At 40.3% G+C, this 21,545-nt stretch overlaps 1 protein-coding gene across 2 annotated transcripts in view; it reads right to left on the minus strand.

Moving 5' to 3' along the window:
• The window catches only part of igf1ra (insulin-like growth factor 1a receptor), an 81,733-nt gene that overhangs the window by 21,755 nt on the left and 38,433 nt on the right, over positions 1-21,545 (minus strand). For both annotated transcript variants that reach the window (XM_036212389.1, XM_024281804.2), the window contains exon 3: positions 1,451-1,751. In XM_036212389.1, the coding sequence (XP_036068282.1) occupies positions 1,451-1,751 (301 nt within the window). The remainder of the gene's footprint in view (positions 1-1,450; positions 1,752-21,545) is intronic.

Raw genomic sequence — 21,545 nt, forward strand, 5'->3', positions numbered from 1 at the left:
CAACATGGACTTTCAACTCCTTCCAAATATTTTCTATGGGGTTGAGATTTGGAGATTGGCTAGGCCACTCCAGGACCTTGAAATGCTTCTATGAAGCCACTCCTTCGTTACCCGGCAGTGTGTTTGGGATTGTTGTCATGCTAAAGGACTCAGCTACGATTGATTTTAAATGAGCTTGCTGATGGAAGGAGGTTTTCACTCAAAATCTGACTATATGGTCCCATTCATTTTTTCTTTACATTGATCAGTAATCCTGGTCCCTTTGCTGAAAGATAGCCCCAAAGCATGATGTTTCCACCCCCATGCTTTAGAGTAGGTATGGTGTTCTTAGGATGCAACTCAGCATTCTTATTTTTTGTTAACTAAAAAGTTCTATTTTGGTTTCATCTGACCATAGGACATTCTCCCAGTCCACTTCTGGATCATCCAAATGCTCTCTAGCAAACTATAGACGGGCCTGCACATGTACTGGCTTTACTGTTACTGATGCTAGCCTTTGTTACTTTGGCCCCAGCTCTCTGCAGGTCATTCACTAGGTCCTCCTGTGTGGTTCTGGGATTTTTGCTCACCGTTCTTGTGAACTGGATTATTTTTTTTTCTCATTTTGTCTCTCATAGTTGAGGTATACATATGATGAAAATTACAGGTCTCTCATCTTTTTAAGTAGGATAACTTGCACAATCGGTGGCTGACTAAATACTTTTTTGCCCCTCTGTAATTCTGTTCCGAGGCCTTTATCCTAATGTTACATTCACACCGGGCTCAGAAAAGCCTGTTCTAGTTACTACTTCCAATGAAAAACTGAATGCAACTTTTTAGGTTCTGTGTTCAAAACTCTTGCGTTCAAAGGTCACTTTTAAGTTTTTAAGTCTTGTTTTCTGGCTTTTCTTGAACCCATTGAACAATGCTGAAAGTTAAACCAGTTGAACTTTGATTTGGTAGTGATGTATGAGTAGAATCCTTTTCAAAACACGGAAATACCAATTGTTTGATACGATTGGTATTTCAACTGTGAGTACCTGCTTTAGTATCAGGTAACGAGAGTCCAATGTGAACGCCATATGCTAAAAGCACGTTCAAAACTTGTGTTCAGCCCATTCTTGCCTGTGTGTATGTAACACACGTGTCTCATAGGAACTTAAAAACAAAGCTTTGCACTAAGTACATTTCACTAAACAGAGTGGAAAATTGAACCTTTAATTATTCAGAGTCACTGTCTTTAACTTTTACACTTCAGAATTTGAGGTCACGACTAAGCCTGGGTAAAGATCAGCTCATGGACACTTTTCTATCGCATAAATCGTATGTCAAAATAAAAACATAAAACTGTGGAACAAGTATTAATTCATATACACAAATATAGCAATGAAATATTCATCAGAAAATGATCCATCCAAACTCAGACACAGAAAAACGCTGTTAAAACTGGAGTGAAAAGGCACATGCTTACGGATTAGTCTTGTTGCGGGTGAAATCAGAAGGGCAGTCTGGCATACACTCTCCCCCATGAATGACAAAGTGAGTATCACTTGGCAGGTGCGCCTGGGAGCACATCTCAAATGTGATGCAGCGCCAGCCCTCAAACTTGTACGTGCCTGGTGGGCAGTCTGGCACGCAGCGCTCGTTGTGGAAATAGTGGAGGCAGGCGGAGCAGGCCCGGTCGTCGTTGGGCTCGCTGCAGCCGCCCAAGCACTGACTGTGGCAGCACTGCCCGTCGTCTGTGCAGGCCAGCTTGCACTGATCTGGACACACTGGGAGAGGGAGAAAAACAAGGGAAGAGGTGAGCTTCAATTGCTGTGTGCATTTCCAGCAATAAAAAGACAAAAAGTTTTACCAACTACCTCAAAAAAATGACATTTTTGCATGTAAAATTTGAGATCACACATTTTTTTCTAACTATCCAGACAGCAGGGGAACTTGCTCCAACTTTCCAAGTTTGTACTATTTAGTATTTTTAGGAAAAAAAGTTGTGAAGACCAATATTTTATTTTAGATGTCCATAAAATAGTCGATGCATTTCTTCAATGGGTTTTTCACACAAATGTTAAGAAAAAATGTTAAAAAAAAGACTAAAATCACTTCAAGACTGCACTTTCATGAAATAATATCTAAAAAAAAATCATCTTTGAAGGCTAAACACATCTCTTAGAACACAATTTAAAAAGTCCAAACATCCAAGTGTTGAAATGTACCAATCAAATTAAAGTGTGTATTTTGCATGGTTGTAACTAAGTATATAAGATTTTTTTTTGCAAGTTTCCTTCACAAAAAACAGCCAGCAATCTATTTTATTCCAACTCAATAAGAAAGAAAACACATTTTAAAGTTTTAAACAAACATTTTACTTATATATATCCAAGAATAATCAGCAGATCTAATTCACGGCTCAATTGATAATTTAGCAAAATTGAGAGAAAATAAAAAGGTTTAACAAACTGCTGTGTGATCAAATCTTACTAATAGATACAAAATCTTGTTGAAAAACATTTAATATTCTAAGTAAAATTGCTTTAAAGCCCCAAATGAGCACAAAACAGAAGTTGCTTGCAGGCTCAACTTTTAATGAAGCTTCTTTGTTGTTGCTGCGAGAGAAATGTCTCCACGTGAGCATTCAGAGCCGAAGGAAGAGGCACTGCAGTCCTGGTTCCTTAGCAACTGCCTCCTTGAGCTAGCTTCAGCTGAAAGCAAATGTCCACTTTTATTTTTTCAAACTCATCGCATGTACGTTCTGATCATTTGTGAGTGAGTAACGGCAGTTTCACAAAAAAAAAAAAAAGTTGTGGACAATTAGGTGCCAACGTTAAGAAAAGAGGAAGAAATTCTGGTTTTGTGGCGTTTTATTTTAGGAAAAAAACAGGTTGATCTGGGTTTATACATCTGTGCTAAACATCTGCTAAAGGAAAGTCACTCCTCGAAGATAAGATTACTTATCTTTTTTTGTTTTTAGATAAAAACCTGCTTTCTGCAATAAGAGGGTTTACAAAATGTACTGCATCTGCATTTGTGACTGAAATATGCTACTGTATCATTTCACACTACAAACTCGCACTGTGTCAATTCACAAATAGTGTTATCCAACTACTCTGGGTCGGGTCCAAAGCAAATGGTAAAGATCTTTTTAAAACAACACCAACAAATGCCAACACACACAAGCTCTCACATGACGGCTGTGATTTGATTGGGAATGCAACGCTGACATTAGAGTGGACGCCAGAAAGGTACTGAGCGTTTGAAAGGAAAAAAAGAATTCTTGGAAATCTACCAAAAGGGGGCAGCCAAGGCAAACTCTAATTGAGCTTCCTCCCCGCATCATTTTAGCAGAATCCCCAATGAAGAAGCATTCCAAACACGCATACCTTCCACCAGAGGAGAGCCGAGGGAGGGGAAGTCACTGTCTTGAAGCCATATAAGTCAAGCGGGTTTCACTGAGTGACCAAACAACCCGTGGTATCAGGGATACAATCTCCTATTTATAGATGCTCCAAATGCAGGCCTATTTGCACGCCGCTGCTCCTAACTACTCAAAGCTATGCACGGCATTAAGGGACTTCAAAGGACTTTCTAACAAGGGACTGCTGTTGAGATAAAAACGTCATAAATGGGGATATTTGACAAAAAAGGGAGCAGCAAGGCTGGGTCTTCCATGAGGATCCCTCCATGTTGCATTCAGAGAGAAACTTTGACAATAATCGGAGTCAAATAACTGCTGAGCGTGGGGGTAGGGAGCTTTATGAAGTTGTTCTCCTCATCCAGTAGTCACCTCCTCCCTCCCGCTCTTTCCCCGAGCAAACACCGCTCCAGCCGCCGCTCGCCACAGAGCGCCCCAGTCCCGTAAACATGACGGCCACACAGAAGAGCGGCATGCTCTGGTCGCTGGCATTTTTTTTTTTTTTGTGCCGAATTGGTCCGCCGCTCGCTGGACTATGTGAGGAATCTGCAGAATGTTCCCGGCCACAGAGGATTCGACGGAGAGAATGTTAATCCTTCAGAACAACTTCAGGAAGTGCTGCAGAAACCTGAGAAGGCATATTCTAGCTGCAAACATGATTTCAGAAGAAAAAGAACAAAAGACAACCTGCTTTTTAGGGGACAAATGTAACAAAAAAATGCAAAAAAATGGTAGAAACATTTCAACGTTTATCTGTGTGAGAAACATGAGGTCTTAAACTAGAGTTTAGTCCAGTCGAAAAGGACTCTAAACAAGAGTCTGGTCCTGTTTGCTCAAGAGCACGTTGTGTTAAGTGGACTACTACACTGTTTGCATTGGCAGGCTGCTGACACGTTTACAGCCAACCAGCCGCTGCTACCATAAAAACACAGCCGGATGTGTCAGAATATGAAAAAAATGTTGTACATTTGCGTTATTATTAAAGGTTTCAATAGGAGGAAGAAAATAAAAAAACGGTCACTATTTGAGTTTTTTCCCCTCTGCCACACCAAAGTGTGATTTCCCAGAATCAGTGGGGATAAGTAGGAAGCATGACAGACATTTGGGAAGTCATTCATTATTCACACAGGGGGCTCATGGGAGTGTGGAGGGCTTAACTGATTGCTATCTTCTGGACCAATGGCAGGCGAGCAGGGGCGGTCCTTGAGCTGATGATTGACATGTTATTGAGTCTGGAGCAGAAATGGTAAACAAGTGCTCTCTGGAGCAGTCTTAGGAGGGGGGGAGGCATCACCATAGTGATTAAGCATGACTGTTCCACAAATTAAGAGGAACCTTAAATTAAGGCAAACCGAGGGCAGACGTTTCCTTCTCCAAAAGGGATATTCATGTGAAAATTGTTCAGAATACAACTCTAGAAGTGTTGAAAGGTTTGCATCACACTAAAAAAAGACAATTTTATGATAGAGACAAGTTATAAACCTTCCATTTAATTTCCGAGTCCCACTCCGATCTTCTTTTGAGTTATTTTAGGTGTTTTAAATATTGTGCTTTTTTTAGCAAAAAAAAATAAATACATAAAAAAATGTTTTTTTTTTTTTATTGTTTCTGAAGAGTTGCAATAATTCATTAAAAATATACCTCTAATGTTGTGGGTGGGACTGCACGGAGTAAGCCTACCTTTATTTCCCATCATCCATCTGTTTACACACCCTCCTGCTAGCTTACAGCCCCTCACACCCCCAACTTAACATTAGCGGTTCGACAAAAACTCATTAGTTCATTAGAAATTTGCGAGAGTGCAGAGTGAGCCTGCCAACACTTCCCATCATCCCTTTGTTTACCTGCTTTACCGCTAACTTACAGATCCTCACAATATCAGAGCAATCCATGCCAGCTTAGACAAGGAAAACAAAGACGTACATGGAGCTTGTGGCCCCCCCATTGTACAAAGCAAATACGATCTATTTTCAAATGCATTTTTTTGTCTGCTCCCAATTCACAATGATTTGTAAAAAGAAGTACTCAGAAATGTGATTTTAAGCTTCATTTTCTTCATATACTGTATGTCCTCGTCATCAGAAAAATGCCACAAGAACATGTTAAAAACACAATTTTCATTGGACATAATCTTTAAATGTGTGTTTTTTGTACTAATATATATCAACATAATAACATAAAAGTCCATTAATATGAAATATGAAAGAAAATTGTCTTTTTTTTTAGATAAATAATTGCATTTCCTTAAAATCTGCATTTAAACTCTTCACACTGCAGCACCACAAACGTCTACTGAACCGCGTCGGCTGCCCACTCAGCCGAAGATGCTGAGCTCAGGTTACCAAATCAGAAAACAGACAGTAAGGTAGCAGAGCAGAAGTCAGTAGCAGACATCAGGCCCATCACCGCTGCTGCAGTCGGAATCAAAGGCTAACTCCCGCCCACCCCCACGGCCAATTCGCTGAGCTCCATTAGTCCACATCCTGATCCGGCAACCCGATCTTCCCCAGAATCCCCCAGCGGATCCCTCCCGACACTTGTTTAAACCACATCAGCCAAGGTGGCTGGAGAGAAGATGCTTCCTCCGCTCACAGCCAAAGGCAGACCGCATCTAGATTCCACAACCGCCGTCTTCCCGCTGGAGCGACACAGTTTCAAGTGTTGGGATGAACCCGTCTGATCTAAAGGGCCTTTTACCTTTTCAGCCTACGTTTGCCTGCTTATAAGATTGTTTTTTTTTATTTTAAGAAGGGGGGAAAGTGTGATCCGATTTTGTCATGCAGACAGCTCAGATGAGCTCAGCGAAATCTCTCCGAGCCAGTGGATAAAGGTGCATGTGAGCGCCGACGCGTTCCTGCTGCTCTTCCACTCCTGTGCCCTCTAAAGAGCAACGATGTGTTTTTCACACAGCTATGTGCTGGTCTGTGTGTTCAGGCATGCATGGCATTTCCCCTCACTCCTCACTTCAGTCACAACAACAACAACGACACACACACACCTTCCACTTATGCCCTTAGGGTTTGGTATAATCTGCAGCTGTTGTTGTTTTGCTAATTAAAATGACACAGGTTTGCAGCACCATTAGAATGTGCAAGAACTTTGTGTAGAAGCAAAAGAATATTCTACAACTTAAGTTTGGGTATCACCAATAATTTCCAGAATCAATTCAAGAACTATTGTTTTAGATGCTTTTGATCCACTCAATTCAATTCAATTTTGAGTTTGCACATTTAGACAATTTTTTTTTTTTTAGAAATCCATTAATAATCTATTTATTTTTTGAAGATATTCATATTAATCTTATACAGTTCACATACTGTAAAACAATTGTTCTGCCTCTGCCTGGAGGTTGTTTCAGTTTGGCTACTAGGTGGCGATCGCATTATAGCATTACACCTTATTCCAGAAGAACAAAAAGTATGAGCGAAACACTATTGTAGTCCACTACAAATGGTAACTTTAAAAAAAATGGTAAAAGAGTTTGGACAATTCATACCTGTGAGTATATAAAGATGTTCATTAAGTCAGCCATGAATGTTTAGGTCAACCGGGTGTTAGCATTAGCCATCCTATGGGAAATCCAATTATATGTTAGCATCCAGATAGTGGACTTTGGCATTATGCATTAGATTGATCTCTACTTTTATGGAACAATTATTGACTTATAAGCTTAGATTGATCAAGGTTGATTAATTGATTTTTTTGAACCCAGCCCTACACTTTTTTAATCAATATATACAATTTATACCATTGTTTTGTACAATCTCAAATTTTAGTTAACAGCAAAAAATGTATTTATTAAAATAAATCAATCAGGATTTGTTGTTTTATTTTTGTTGATATATTTTATCGTAGTTTTTTCAAAAAGGACATCCATGGAGTCCTATTGTCAGAAATAAAGACAGCACTCTTACTTTTTCAGATCACCTGACCTTGCATTACAGTTTATTGCTGCTCATCAGAACAGTCCATCAATTTTAGGTAATAAAAACATAACAAGCTAAAAAGATCTTAAGCTAAGCCCCTTGTCCCCCGACAGGTTCAGAGGTGTTTCCTCTCACTAAAATTGGCTTTTAAAAATACCCGATTTCTTAGCGTGTCATTAAGTACAGTGTGTTTCCTGGCACCGCTGCGCCGGCTGCCGATTTTTCTAAATGGGTAACTCGTAGGGAGGCAGAGTGAAAGCACCAGCATCCGCCTAAGTGAAAGTGTGAAAATGTGTGAAAAAAAAGAAAACAACAAGGCATTCATCAAACTTCAAAGAGAAACATGACCGTCACATTAAAGGAACAACTTCCTCTTTTCTTTAACGCCTTCAGCCTTTCAGGCAGCTTTAGAGAATCTCCGACCAGGTTTTGAACCTGACCTTGTGGCACTTTACAAATCACTCGTTTTGGGTTCTAGTGGTACAACTTTAACTAAAATATTTACTGTGTGCAAACAATAAGTCCTGTGATAGAGGGGTGTGAATACCCTGTTGGGTCAGGGACTCGTTTGGCCTGATTAAGATTTGAAAGGACACCATTTTTTTTTTACTATGCAGAAGTTCAAATCCGGAGCGAAATTAGACATAATTAAGATCAACTAAAATCGATTAGAGATCCCAACCATTGACTGTGTAATCACTGAAGTACCCGCTGGTTACAAAGACTTCCATTGAGAAATAGACAGTTATTTGTCAGAATAACCATTGTTGCTCTTATACATTCTTCTTAACAACTTCTTTCTAGTCTTAATTATTTTTAAACCTATTTTTTCTTTATCGCAAGTTTTTCCAAGTTATAAACGGACCAATCGGACGTCTCGGTAAAAGCGTGTTTGCCCGCTGGCCCCACTTCCACTGTTTGATTGACAGATTCTCCCGAGCTGCTTTCAGTGGAAGGGGTGTGGACTTCAAACAAGCTCACCCATGATTGGCCAACGCAGTTCCTCTAAAAACGTGAGTCAGACCGACTCGGACCAATCACTGTCAACGGGTTTCAAAATGGCAGCAAATGATCAGGAAGTAACGGAGATGGATCTGGCCTGATTTCAAGAGGGGCGGAGGTAAGGCATTTTCTATGTGGGACATCAATACCTTGATATGTCCAGTAAAATAATATATGTCAATATTACTCCAATATTAAAACATATTTAATAAGCTGAAGACAAAATTGTAGGATCTCATAGGTTACATTAGAGTTGTCTGTTGTTCCATTGTCGAGTCACAGGGATAGCTGCTGGCACACACTGTTGCTCAGGGCATCTTGTGCTTTCTGTGTCCTTTTCACAGCAGCATTCATTAAATATATTATGTATATTTTTTTCTTTATTGAATTTACCCCCAAAGAGACTGACAAAACTATTTATTATTTGACAATCTCTAGGTTCCGCTCAAACTAAAGCAGACACAAAATGATTTACATTAATTGCATTGCAAAGTTTTTGTGATTATGAAACAATAAGATTAAATACTTTCTGCCTTTAAAGACAAAATTATAAGTCTAAAAATATACTTTTTAATTGTTCAAAAGCTAAAAAAAACAGTTTATTTGCAAACATAAAGATTAAAAAAAAAAAAAAAAAACGTTAGAAGTAAATTAAGATGTTGGCTGTGTTTGTGTCGACCACTTTTTTCCAATTTGGTCCAAATTGATCTAAAAACACCTTTAATCCACTTGGCTGAGGGTGGCAATGTGCTGAAATCTGTCCCAATAAACAAATTTGGGACAGCTCAAAATAAATCAACACAGAGCCTGGCTCTGTGAAGTGTTACAAAAGTTACTGTTTAAGTGTTTACAACAACTTTGAAAGAGATTAATCACATTTTACCGTGACTCGAGTCTCCCATTCACGTCTGGCCTGAAATACAAATACTGCAGTCATGAAACAAAAGTGTGGAAATCACAGGAGTGATAAACCACAGTCCCCTATCTAATCTCTACCATATTTGGTTTGGGACTGTTGCAAATAGACGACAGTCTCCTCTGCGAGCTGGGTTCAAAAAGTTCACCAGCTATACATGAGGTGAGAAAAAGTGGGTGGGGCTTGGACAAATGTCGGAGGCAAGACAGCAGTAACCAGAGATGGAGTGGAGTATGTATAAAACAAGCTTCAATTTCACCAAGAGCGGAGGAGTTCAATTTATGTGGATTAGGCGGGCGGGCTGATGGGCCTCAAATAGTCCCCGGCCCACACTTCCTATTGGCTTAGGGTGACATCATGGTTCTAGCACCATTTTTCACCTCCTCTTTTTTAGGGGTGGGCGGAGAGTCTGGTTCCTCCACCTCCCTTCTTTCTTCAAGCTGTTCCTTTTTCTCTTATCACTCACACACATACACACACAAAAAACCCCACTAAGCTTCATTTGCCCCTTTTAGGGACCTCACAGCTTCAGGAGGGAGGAGGAGAGGGAAGGAAGGAGCAAGAAAACTAAAGAAGGATGAAAGGATTATTAAAGTATGTGGTATGCGGCATGCACAGGTTTAGCAAATCCTATTCATTTGTATGGGAATGTTTCGTTCATATATCGGATATGAAACACAGCTGTTAGCCCATAAACATCACTGCGCTGCGTATGCACGCATTTAAGATCTTCTTTAGGTATTAATACGTCTCTTAAGTTAATTCCCCAAATGCCGTAGACATTTATAGCGCCGGATGCTTGATCTCTGATGTCATCCATCGGATTCTGCACGGCAAAATTGAAGCCTGACGTGGGATGAACATACCGACCTGAGTTTGCTCCACCCAACTCCAAAACTTAAAACAGAAACTGGGTGGGACAGAGTCGAGTTTGAAGTTTTGTTGGCTCCATCCTACCAAAAAAATAAATAAAACATCCCACAATATGTACAGTTTTCCATTTTTTCGGTTAAATCAAAATTATATTTTCAAATATATGAACTCCTCTTGATATCCAACTGAAACCATGTTGAGTTTTGGTGTGAAATTGGTACTTCTTAGTTTGCACCAAATTCAGGAAAAAGAAGAAATCCGCCACACAGCTGATTTGTACCTAAATATCTTTAAAAAGTTAGACTTTTAGCCTGTTAACACATTTTAGTAGAGCTGAATCTGTCGATCCATCCATCCATTTAATACAACTATTTACCAACTAACAACTTTAGAGTCACCAATAAACGTTGTTTTTGGACCATGGGAGAAAGCTGAAGTGCCCAACAAAAAAGACATCCACTGGGGTGGTTGGGGATTAATCCATATACATATATATATAATAAAATGCAATTTCCTAAAAAAAAAAAAAAAAAAAACGTTTCTTGTTATGAACACATTTTAGGATTAAACTACGAACTGTTAATTTATTTTGACAATAGAATTTTCATAGTCGCTCTCAACATCTTCATTTACATAAAGTACACTGTAAAAGGTGAAACATTGGATCAATTAACAAAAGTTCTGTAGTTTATTACAATTAAAATTATCTGTTTTTATCAAATTAAATACATTTTGTTGAACTCAACATTTTAATTCAATTAAATGTAACAAATTACAGGACTTTCGTTAATTGATCCAACGTTTCACTTTTTTTAGTTTAGGTTTAGCTGGCATGGCCAAATGGTTTCAAATTTCAACCGGCCTGCAGGTTCCTGTAACAAAATTAATACTATGAGCCCCCCATCATTTTCTAACCAGGGTGTGTTCTTGATTGTGATTAGCTAAACTATGTTATACGTAGTTGTAAACCTGTGGCAACAACCTGTGGCCTTCAGAGCCTTAATGGGCCAAACGAGAGTTTTATCCGTTTCTGAGATCAAAACCACAATGGTTTGTACTTCTGAATAAGATAACTATTTGTGTAATTTCCTGTTCACATGATTTAAATGTCAAAGTTTGATCATGAATAATAAGTAACTTTGAATAATAAATAATTTTGTATGAATCCTGATTTTTTTGTTTTCAAATATAAAATTCAAAGTAACTTTGTTAAAAAGTGTACTTAGATTTATGTATATGTGTCACAAATAGAAAGGTTATCCCGTGGCAAAAAAATGCAAATAAAATTCAGAATTAGCCCCTCGCTTATTCATGCTTCTTTATTCCCAGTTTCACGTATTTGCAGATTTTTTTCCAGTCACGTGACTCTTCCGGTTTGTCATAGGTTGAGCTGCTGAGGTGTATCTACGCACAGCGGAACCTACTCCAGAGCACGGAGAGGCGGGGGAGTGCTGTCTGCACTCCACTGCCCTCTCCTCTCTCTGTGCCCCTGCATGGAGAAATGGCATCAGCAGACTCAGAAGCGGTCAAAAAAAATCCTGGCATGCTAAAGAAGATAAATAATCGCTGAGGATAATTTTCATCTGCAGCATGTGTTTATCATTTGAAGAAGAAGGAAGCATGTGCTCCTAAATTTTAAGGCACAGAGTGACGCTCCTCATATGCGTCATAAAGTACCCTGTCGCTGCTGCAGTACAGTTTTTTGTTCTGACAAAAAAAAAAAAAAAAGAAAAGAAAATTATGTTGAGCAATACTCCAATGTTCTTTAATAAATGTTTTACAAAGTATGATCAGAAGTGTTTTTGATGAGTATGGTTGGACCGGTAACAGACATCCTTCGGCCGTGGGGGGTGGGGGTTCTCCGTATTCAAGGATAATAATAATAATAATATAATAATAATAAAAATCTTTATTTATATTGCACCTTTCAAGATAAGAATCACAAAGTGCTTCACAATAAAAGACAAGTAAAACGAAGAATAAGACAAGAGTATAAAAATAGATTAAAAAAACATAATTAAGAAAAGGCCATTTTAAAAAGATGTGTCTTTAGCTGCTTTTTAAAAGAAAACAGAGTCAACAGATCTGCGGCTGAGAGGAAGGGAGTTCCAGAGAGATGGAGCCACTGCTGAGGATATCTCAGGTCCCTAACCCCCAAGAATAAGGGGGAATACTATAGTTCATTTGGAATTAATGTTATTATAAGGGTTTCGCCCTCGCACATTTTCCTCACACCAAATTTGACACTCTTTGCAAAAAGTTTAAACTCCCCTGGGAAAAAAAAGGTCTTAGAGGGCGAGTTAATACTGTATTTTAGCAACCAAGAAACACTAGAGAAACATAAACTGTTTAAATGGGTTTTAAAACAACTATCTGATACTGAAGAAATCTCGAGTAAAAAAATAAAAGTAAAAAAATAAAAAATAGAAGATTTTTTTTTTTTTTTATGTAACATGAAATTTAGTTTTTAATATAAATCCACCCTTTTAACCCCTCCTTAACCACACTGACCAGTTATAGCCAGTAAGGCCCCCTCTCTTCAAAATTCCTTTCCAAAATCTTACTAAAAACAAAAAAAACAAAACAGAAATCTCTTTAATCTGTCCACACAGGTGTTCCACATCCAAAGAGCTTGGAGACAAAGTATCGAGGAAAGGGGATAAAAGTGTTTAAGTCTGTCAGTCAGCTGAACTTCCTCTGCTCTGCAACAATCTGATGCACTGTTCAGTCCTTGATCTTATCCCTTTGTGCAAGATTAGCTCTTAGTCGGATTAAGGAGTCAGCGCACACGGGAGAGGTAAAATGTCATCACAACATTGCGGGAGCCCGCCGCCGGGGTAAGTAAGCACAGGACTGATGGACAGATGGAGGAGCGTTGGTCTGCACCACATGGATTCTACAAAACAACATCGCCAGTCAGGTTTAAAAAAAATTCTTTTTGACAAACTGTACATTCAAGTTAGAAGAAAATGAAACTCCTTTAGGTGTGAATGCATAGTTTCAGCGTTCAAAACAAAGCAGCAGAGGACATATGTTGGAAAAAAGGCAGTGAAGTGGGCACCAAAGACCAGCCTGCCGCCAACCACAGGAAGTGCTTTAGCCCCCACTATGTCAAACATAAGGCTTCCAGAAATGAATGAAACTAAATGCCCTCGCTTTCTCCCCCCAAAACAATGGCCTCCATTATAGAACGCCATGGCACACACATAGTCGGGGGAGACATTAAGACAAAGTTTAAAAACAGTGGGCCTTTCCCCCCTCCTCCTCTTTAGCGACCCACTCAAGGCTGCAGACAACCCTCTCCTTCAACGCAGACATGGATGCAAAGCACACTTGGAAAAGAAAGCTTTTTTGTCATTTTATGCTGCAAATAGAACCGAGTTGTGACAGGATTCAAGAGCCATTGGGTCATTGCAGACTGAAAATATAAACACAAGTCGGTTAAAATTTAGGGAAAAATCATGGTAAATCATTAACGGCTTAAAAAAAAAAAAAAAAAAAAAAAATCAAGAGAGGACTAAAATAAACTTCCAAAAACACGATTTTAAGGGTGTATTCAGACTGAAAAAATGATTTGTTCCGTACTGAGTCTGCTTAATTTTGTCGGGATCGAGTCCCAAACCTTGCGTTTGGTCTGTTTTCAGACTGGGTTCTACTGGAAAACAGTGTGAGAAGCAATATGTATCACTTTAAAAGTTGTTTTAACGAGCCTGCACTCATCCGACCACATTTTAATGAGCGGCTGTTGTATCGCTGCTCCCCGTTTGTCCACTAATGACTGGATACGGTGGCCGTTTTGGTCCAGTTATTTTGCTCTCATAGCAGATCGTATTCAAACTGAGGAATATCAGAACGAACTGACGTTCAATCCGATTGGAAACGAACCGAGACCACCTCAAAAGATGGGTCTGAGAGCGGTTCCTGGTCGTGGACCAGGGTTCACTTGCGCATATTCAGACTGAAACTTTGTTCCAGATTATAGGGGGAAACAAACTCTTGTTCTATTTAAGCAAACCAAATGTGTCCAGTCAGAATACACCCTAAGACTTGCATATCCTGACGTTGTTCAATTTTTAAGAAACAATTTGGATCATTCCTAGGCTGCGTTCAAGCGACAATTTCCAATGAAGGTCTACATAAACATGCACGTTTTGGGCTTCTGCGTTCAGAACTCACGTTCACTTGTCTCTATGCAGGTTTTTATGGTCTGTTTTCAGGTTTTACAGACAAAACATGAAGCCAATGAATGTGTGTCGGAAGTTTAGTCAGTTGTATTTTGGCCAGTCAGGGACTATGCATTGGTAGTGATGTATGGGTAGCGTCCTTTTCAATTCAGCGAAGTCCAAACCGTTTGAACATTGATGGAGGAGGAGGAATTAATAACTGCGGTTTGTGTCCGGATGGAATTATATGACACTATGTCTTCCATCTGTCGGAATAGAGCTGTAAAAGAAAAAAGCCTGGAGCGAGATCCTCCTCTAACTGTGAGTACATACTCTAGTATAAGGTATGAACAGTCCAGTGTGTTTGACATGTTCTTGAATGTGCCCAACATGCCCAATGTGGGCAGTACGAAGCATAACCCAATTCCCCTTATTCATAGGCTTTTTTCTCCAGAGTCGACTTTGTTCCTTTAGCACACACATGGTCACCTGCAAAAAGAGGACACTGCACCAACTGTACTCAACCGAAATATTTAACTTTTCATAAATGTTTTCGCCATGTACATTTGACTGAGTAAAGTTAATGTCCTAAACTGTAAAAAAATAGATATCCTGAGGCTAAACTTGAAAGTTGATAACTCTCCTGAAACACAAATACGTTTAATTTATCACTTTTTTATTGCTACCATTTTAATGTCTCAAACAAGAGAAAAATGTTTAGTTGGAATATGGAGTATAACAAGTGATCAATAATGAAACGTCAAAGAAAATTTAGAATCAGACAGAATAGATTAACAAAATTACCTCCAATGCTTTAAGCGTGTGCAGTTACAAGGAACTAATAACGGGCTGGCTAGCTACATGCAACTATAAGACGGATAGCCGGCTGAGAGAGGAAACGGGAGTATGCGGCTCAATCAATGGCCCATCAGTCACACGCACAATGACGGTGAGGAGGAGTAAACACAGGAAACAGGAGACCATATCCTTTAAGTACCACTCAGAGGAAAGTCATCAAAGTGCGGGTTCTGACTCCAGGCTTTTTATTTTCTCCCTTACACCACTGGACAACCATTACCCTGTTCGGTCTTACAGGTGTCTACAAAGTATCTGTTGCACAAATTACATTACTAACTATCTTAACAAGTCTGTTGAGGAAAGTCCCTGCTAAAAATCAGAAAAAAAGTAGGTTTCTACACAATGATGGACAGAGTGAACTAATAGACAATCCTTAAGATAAGCTCAACTGCTGTTAAAGTTCTTTTAAAATAGTATATTTTTCTATTTACTTCAAACTTTTGAGGTGACTTCAGGCTAAAGGATGTTGAAATCAGAACTAATAGTTCTAGGCATAAATTATTATACTTTTTTCTTAACATTTAAAATCAATTGTACAGTTTTCCAGGTTAAACAGGATCATTTCTTCTGCATTCAGAAACACATTCCTGCAGTGTGTAAGCAACATGAAACTGGTGCATCTGTGTGGCGTGCCCTAAAGGACGGGAAACGTGCAATCATGAAGTCGCTCCTTTGAGAAGGTGAGCTGTCTATGTCTTTACTTTGTGTTCACTATGTACCTTGGAAGCAAAGCACATCCAGTACAGAGATTACTGCAGCATCACCAGACTTAGCCACTCCATTTCTGTACTCTTGAGGGGGTGGAGGCAGGAAAAAAAAAAAAACTGGGACCGGCATCACTGGCAGGATCAGCAGAGTCAATGTACACAGTGACGAGCAAACAACAGCAGAGGACGACCTTGTGTCCACGAGCTGCAATGGCAGCACGTCCTCGCTCCTGCGCTGTCACTCTGTCAGCTCTCATTACCTACAACACAGCGACCAGCACTGGCTGACTGAGTGACTGGCTCATGGTGCATGCTACCATTTGCCCTATGGAGAGCAGCTACGGGGTGGGAAAGCTGATTATAGAGACTTCTCAGTCTAAGATTTCTGCGCTGACCAGTGCTCTTGATATTAACTATGGTTAATTTATGGCACATACATATCAAACATCAAAATAAAGGTTTCTGAGCATCAAAAGTTCTTTGTGCTCTTGCTTTCTGCTTTGCAAAAGTTCTTGCAGCAAAATAACAACTCTAAAGCTACGTACCCACCAGACGTTTGACGCATGTTCAACAAGAATTTAGCCAATGGTGTTCACACTGGACAAGTAGGGAAGGGCTTCTTCTTTTTTTTCTTTTTCTACTGTTCTCTAGCCTCTCTGTCAAGATGCTTGGTACGAAATGCCAAAGTAAATCTTGTGATTTTTTTCATCAAAAAGAAACTGTTCCGTTCATTGCTACTGCCCTTGCAATGGCAGGAAAGGAGGCTTGGTTTATCTTTATTTGAAAAACAAACACAAACATCATCAAGCTCGTCACCCTGTCTGAGTTCACCAGATAACCAGCTATGCTCCACCAAATCCAAGTCCCTGATTGGTCAAAATTCAACCTGGCTTCAGTGCATGATCAGTGGCCATGCGTTTTGTACATAGAGCCCAACCACGGTCATAAAAACTTGCGTACCTTCACATGAACATGGGAGTTTTGAACATTATGTGTTTACTTAGAATTTTTATTGGAAGTGGTCGCTCGAACGTGCCCTGTTGAGGACTGTGTGTCGAGGACTCTGCTTCAGGAAACAAGGAGTTGTTCTCTTTACACTAATAATTGAACCAGAAATCTCTGGTGCCCCCTATTGGGTTTTGAAAGGTAATAAAGCTTGATCAGACTTTACTTCAACAACCTCTACAATGTTGAAAAAAAAATGGCCAATTTGGCGGAACAAAGTCAAGTTAGTTTTATTGAGTCCAGTCGGCTGCAAATCAAAGAAAAAAAGCCCCTAATAATGCACGATTTTAGCTTTAAATGAATAAAAACTAATGCGTTTTAATAAAATTAACAACCATCTATTGTCCACCAAGCTCAACAATCATGTTTATTAGGAAAAAAAAAGTATTAAAACTTTTGACTTTCCACCACTTAATTTTTGATAGAGAAGTTGGACTTTTTCACTCTTGTGAAACCAACTTCAAGTGGTCCTTTTAGGAATAGCATTATGTGATACTTCCAAGTTTCCTTTCAATTCAAGAAATATGTGTGGGGCCTTGATTAATGCTAGATTTACCATTTAGCAAAGAGGTGCAACATGTATGGGAATTAAACTTCCATCTCACGGATGTCCATACCCCCATGGTGTCAGGGGTACATGGGTCGATGAGGGCTGGTTGGCAGTGGGAATCAATAAATGGTGGCAACTCAGTAGTTTCTGTCAGAAGTATCCATGCACATTCTCAAAAGGAGACCAAAAAAAAAAGCACTTCATGAACTCTTTGGTAAGCAGACCAGTACAAGAGTCATCACTGCAAACTCTGTAAATTCTGGGCATCCAGTTTTGAACAAGGGGAACTAAAACACAACGTTCAGATGTTTTTAAAAGACAAACAGATGTGCTCTTAAAATGTATGACTAACATATTCTCTCTCTGACTAATCAAGACAGTTGGTTTGGTTAAAAAGTTCAAAGTTCGGTATGCCACAACCTTGTCTCCAGGAAACAAGCCGTTTTTCCAACTACTCTGTTAGCTAATCTGTAAGACTGGAGTGAGAATCATGGATGATTGTAAAATAATAAAAGCCACTTTTGCTAAATGAAAGAACAAAATCTAAAATGAAGAATTTACATTTAAAAAGCAGGTTTCCTAATTGATGATTGTAGAGACTTGAAGCTGAGGGGTCACTCTCACTCTGCGTTCTGAAAACCGATCCATGGTGGCTGCAAAGTGAGCAGCCTTAGGTGGAAGCGGCCAAAATAAAGTTTCAGTTTCAGCTGAGATATGACCAAAACATAAAGCCTGAACGCCATTTAATGAACCCCTAAGATTAATTGACTTAGTCAATGAATTAATTTCTGTTCCTTCGATCTAACAAGATCAATCTGTCTGAGGCAAGTTGCTAATGGACTTATACAAAAAATTTTCAAAATAAAAGGACTCAATTTTACCAATATTGACATATGCCGTTGGTTTCAAGCCATCAATACAGTCCAATGTGTGGAAACACCTTGAATTTCTCAAAGAAATGTGACCATACAGTGTGGTAGAATGTTCCAATAGTGTTCTGTTTGTATGTTGATGTGGAAAACAACACAGGAGTGAACTTTATGAACTAAAATTTGAATGAATTTTTCACTAACTCTTATTTACTTGTTTGTACACATATTTAATTTACATTCGATAATCTCGCAAGAAATGCAAGGAATCTAGAAAACTTCACCTACACTATTCAGTACCAGGTATTTATCTCTGAGTCACACTTGATGAATTTTCTGGCTAAAGATGTCCTGGATTAGATCATTTAAAATGAACCAATATAGACTATGAATCAAATTGCTAAAATGAATCGTTACACCCCCACATTTAAACACTTCCACCACCTCTACCTACCCACACACACCAAACAACCTGACCCGTCTCCCCTCTCACTCTCTTCCTCTTGTTTTGTGCTCTCCCTCCAACTCTCATTCATAAAATGGCCGTTTCACACCTCCAGCTGCTGGCATGGAGTTTATGCATAAGGGGTTGGGGGCAGCAATGGGACAGTAAAGGCTTGTAGTTCTATTTCACTCTGTCCTGTCCCATTTTGTGCGTACCCTATATCGAAGTTAAAAATAAATAAATAAATAAATAAATCTGTCTAATTCTGCTCCTCACGTGTGCCAGCCTTCCCCATCCCTGTCCTTGTCCTCCTGCCCCTCTCCAAAACAAATCTGATAGCCTTGTGGCCTGAGAGGGAAACTGAATCTCTGCGTCTGGAAGGGAGAATTCTGGCGAGGAGCGTAACATGGGGCAAGAGCGAGAGCGCCGGTAGCTCCTCCTCGGAGGCCAGAAAAAGGGGGGAACGGCGACATTCTCAAGTTCCATCCGTTGAACACAACCTCCGTGTTCCTGCAGTTTTACCACATCACACAGACACATGCAGACGCTTTGTGGCGAACTTTCAAAGAAGCCGGAGATCCTTGTTTGAACATTTGCATTTTCTTCCCATTCTTTATGGGTTCGCCAAAAAAAGAAGAAGAAGAAGCGCTGTTAATCCTATTTCCATGCACACACTTGTTAAAGAGGTGCAAAAATGCAACAAGAGTGGAATACACTAATCACAAAGAGGAAACATAAAATGCAAAATGTGTGCACGTCTGTGGCAAAGATGATGATGACATCTGTTTTCTCAACAACTACAACATCTCTTTCAAACTCAGTGGAGCGATGTCTGCTTATACCTCAGTCCCTCACCTACCCTGTTCTGCAGCCCCAAGACGAGGCAGGGACCAGCAGGGCAGGGCTGGAGGCATAACTGAACGAGTCACCCCATGCTGGAGTGAGTTAATTTGAGAGGCCCGGGGCTCAGTGTGAGCTTCTGTGGGAACACTGTGAGCGCATGTGGCACATAAAGGAGGCATGTTTTCAGTCAATAGCACGCACACACATGTGGCAGACACTGTGGCAGAGGTCACTCACAGGATACAGAATGAACGAAGGCTTTGATTTGACTCTAGTCGGAGAACTTTGGATCCAAACACCTTGGAATATAAAAGTGTAAGAAATGTAAAATAGTTTATTAAATATAGATTTAAGATACAGAGTGAATACATGTTAATGGAAATCCTATTTCAACTGCATTTTCCTGCCTTGTAAATACAGCACATTAAATTGTGTAGTAACATCCAGGCTTTTGCATTCCCCCCTCTTCAGCCCACGGGTCCCATCCCACGCAGGCCACCTTCAGCCCACCCACCACTCACCCTCCGCCTGCCTGCGCTTCAGTCCTGGCCTCGTTCCACTCAAACTTTCCACAGATGGGCACAGAGACGTGTGGACATAGGCTCAGCACTCAGTGTGTGTCAGTCGTGCCATGGCACGGTGATCAGAGTGACGCGGGAGTGGGGCGCACAGAGAGGTATCGGGATACCAGATGCTACATCCCTGCTTGTAGCAAGAAAAGAGCAACTTGGTATACAAATGAACTAATATTCCGGCTGTGCTGCTTGGTGTGGTTGCCTGGCTATTTATGCGTTTCCCGTCTTTGGAGGAGGAAGGCGCTCCTATTGGATCCAGATGTGAGAGGAGCAGCTCAGCTGAAACACGAATGCTGAGATCCAGCAGAGGTTCTGGACTTAAAGAGCTGCGGTACCGTCATCCGGGAGATGGCTGCTATCTCCATTGTGACGAGAACAAAGCAAAGACCGCCTTCATCTTTGAAGCAGAACAAAAACACACAGTACTGCCACCATGACAGAATCAAGAACCCAAGTGTGTTAATACACAGATTGACACACTGACTATTCCAAATGGTAAATATCTACATGAATGGAAACATGTTTAGGTAAAACTTTCCACAAGCTCCTGAAGAAGAGTGCTGGTTGAGATGTCCATGGTTAAAGACTCAGTCAGATTAAAATCATGTTTTTTTTGGTGATTTAATATGTACCTGCTACACATTCACACTCCCAGCTTGTCATATATGAATATGTGGTTTTGGCCCGTCCACCATATCACTTCTTGAAGTTTTGGGTGTTCCCAACTTGCTGTTTTTTGATGTACTGGCTCTTCCCATTAAATCATGGGTCCCCAACCCTCAGGATGTGGTACCAGATGCAGTTACGGTACCAGGTTAGGGTACTGGGCTAGGGTACCAGTCCACGTCCATTATCTGTCTGTGTCCCATGGGTTGGGGACCCCTGATTAGCATCTGTGGCCCAGTACAAAGCGACCCTCGGACCGGTACTGGTTCGCTGCCCGAAGGCTAGAGACCCCTGACTTAATGGGAACAGTCAGCATTTCAGAAAACAACAATTTGGGGGCACCCGAACTGTCAAAAAGAGGGAGCCAAATCACACATCCATATATGATGAGTTGGAAGTGAGGATGCGTTGGTTCTTGTGGCTTTTATCTCATGATGGAGGACATATATATATGTGTGTGTGTGTGTGTGGGTATGCTTTGTTCTTTTCTTCCTCAGTCGTCTTACACTGTTGGGTTTTGTCTAGGGCTGTCAGATTTGTCGCGTTAAAAACGCATTAATCTGACATGTGCTTGACGCCGACAATTTTTTTGACGCATTAATCGCAGACTTTCTCATACGTGCCTTTCCATACCGCGAGCGCGGGCGTCCCGCCCTCCAACTCACCGGCTACTCTCACTAGACCACGAGCTGCGAGCTAAAGCCGGCCAGCGCTAGGACCTGGAGAGCTCCTGCACTCTAACTCGGCTCCGGTTCGCGT

The sequence above is a fragment of the Oryzias melastigma genome, linkage group LG6 (assembly GCF_002922805.2).
Source record: "Oryzias melastigma strain HK-1 linkage group LG6, ASM292280v2, whole genome shotgun sequence".
NCBI classification, from domain to species: Eukaryota; Metazoa; Chordata; class Actinopteri; order Beloniformes; family Adrianichthyidae; genus Oryzias; species Oryzias melastigma.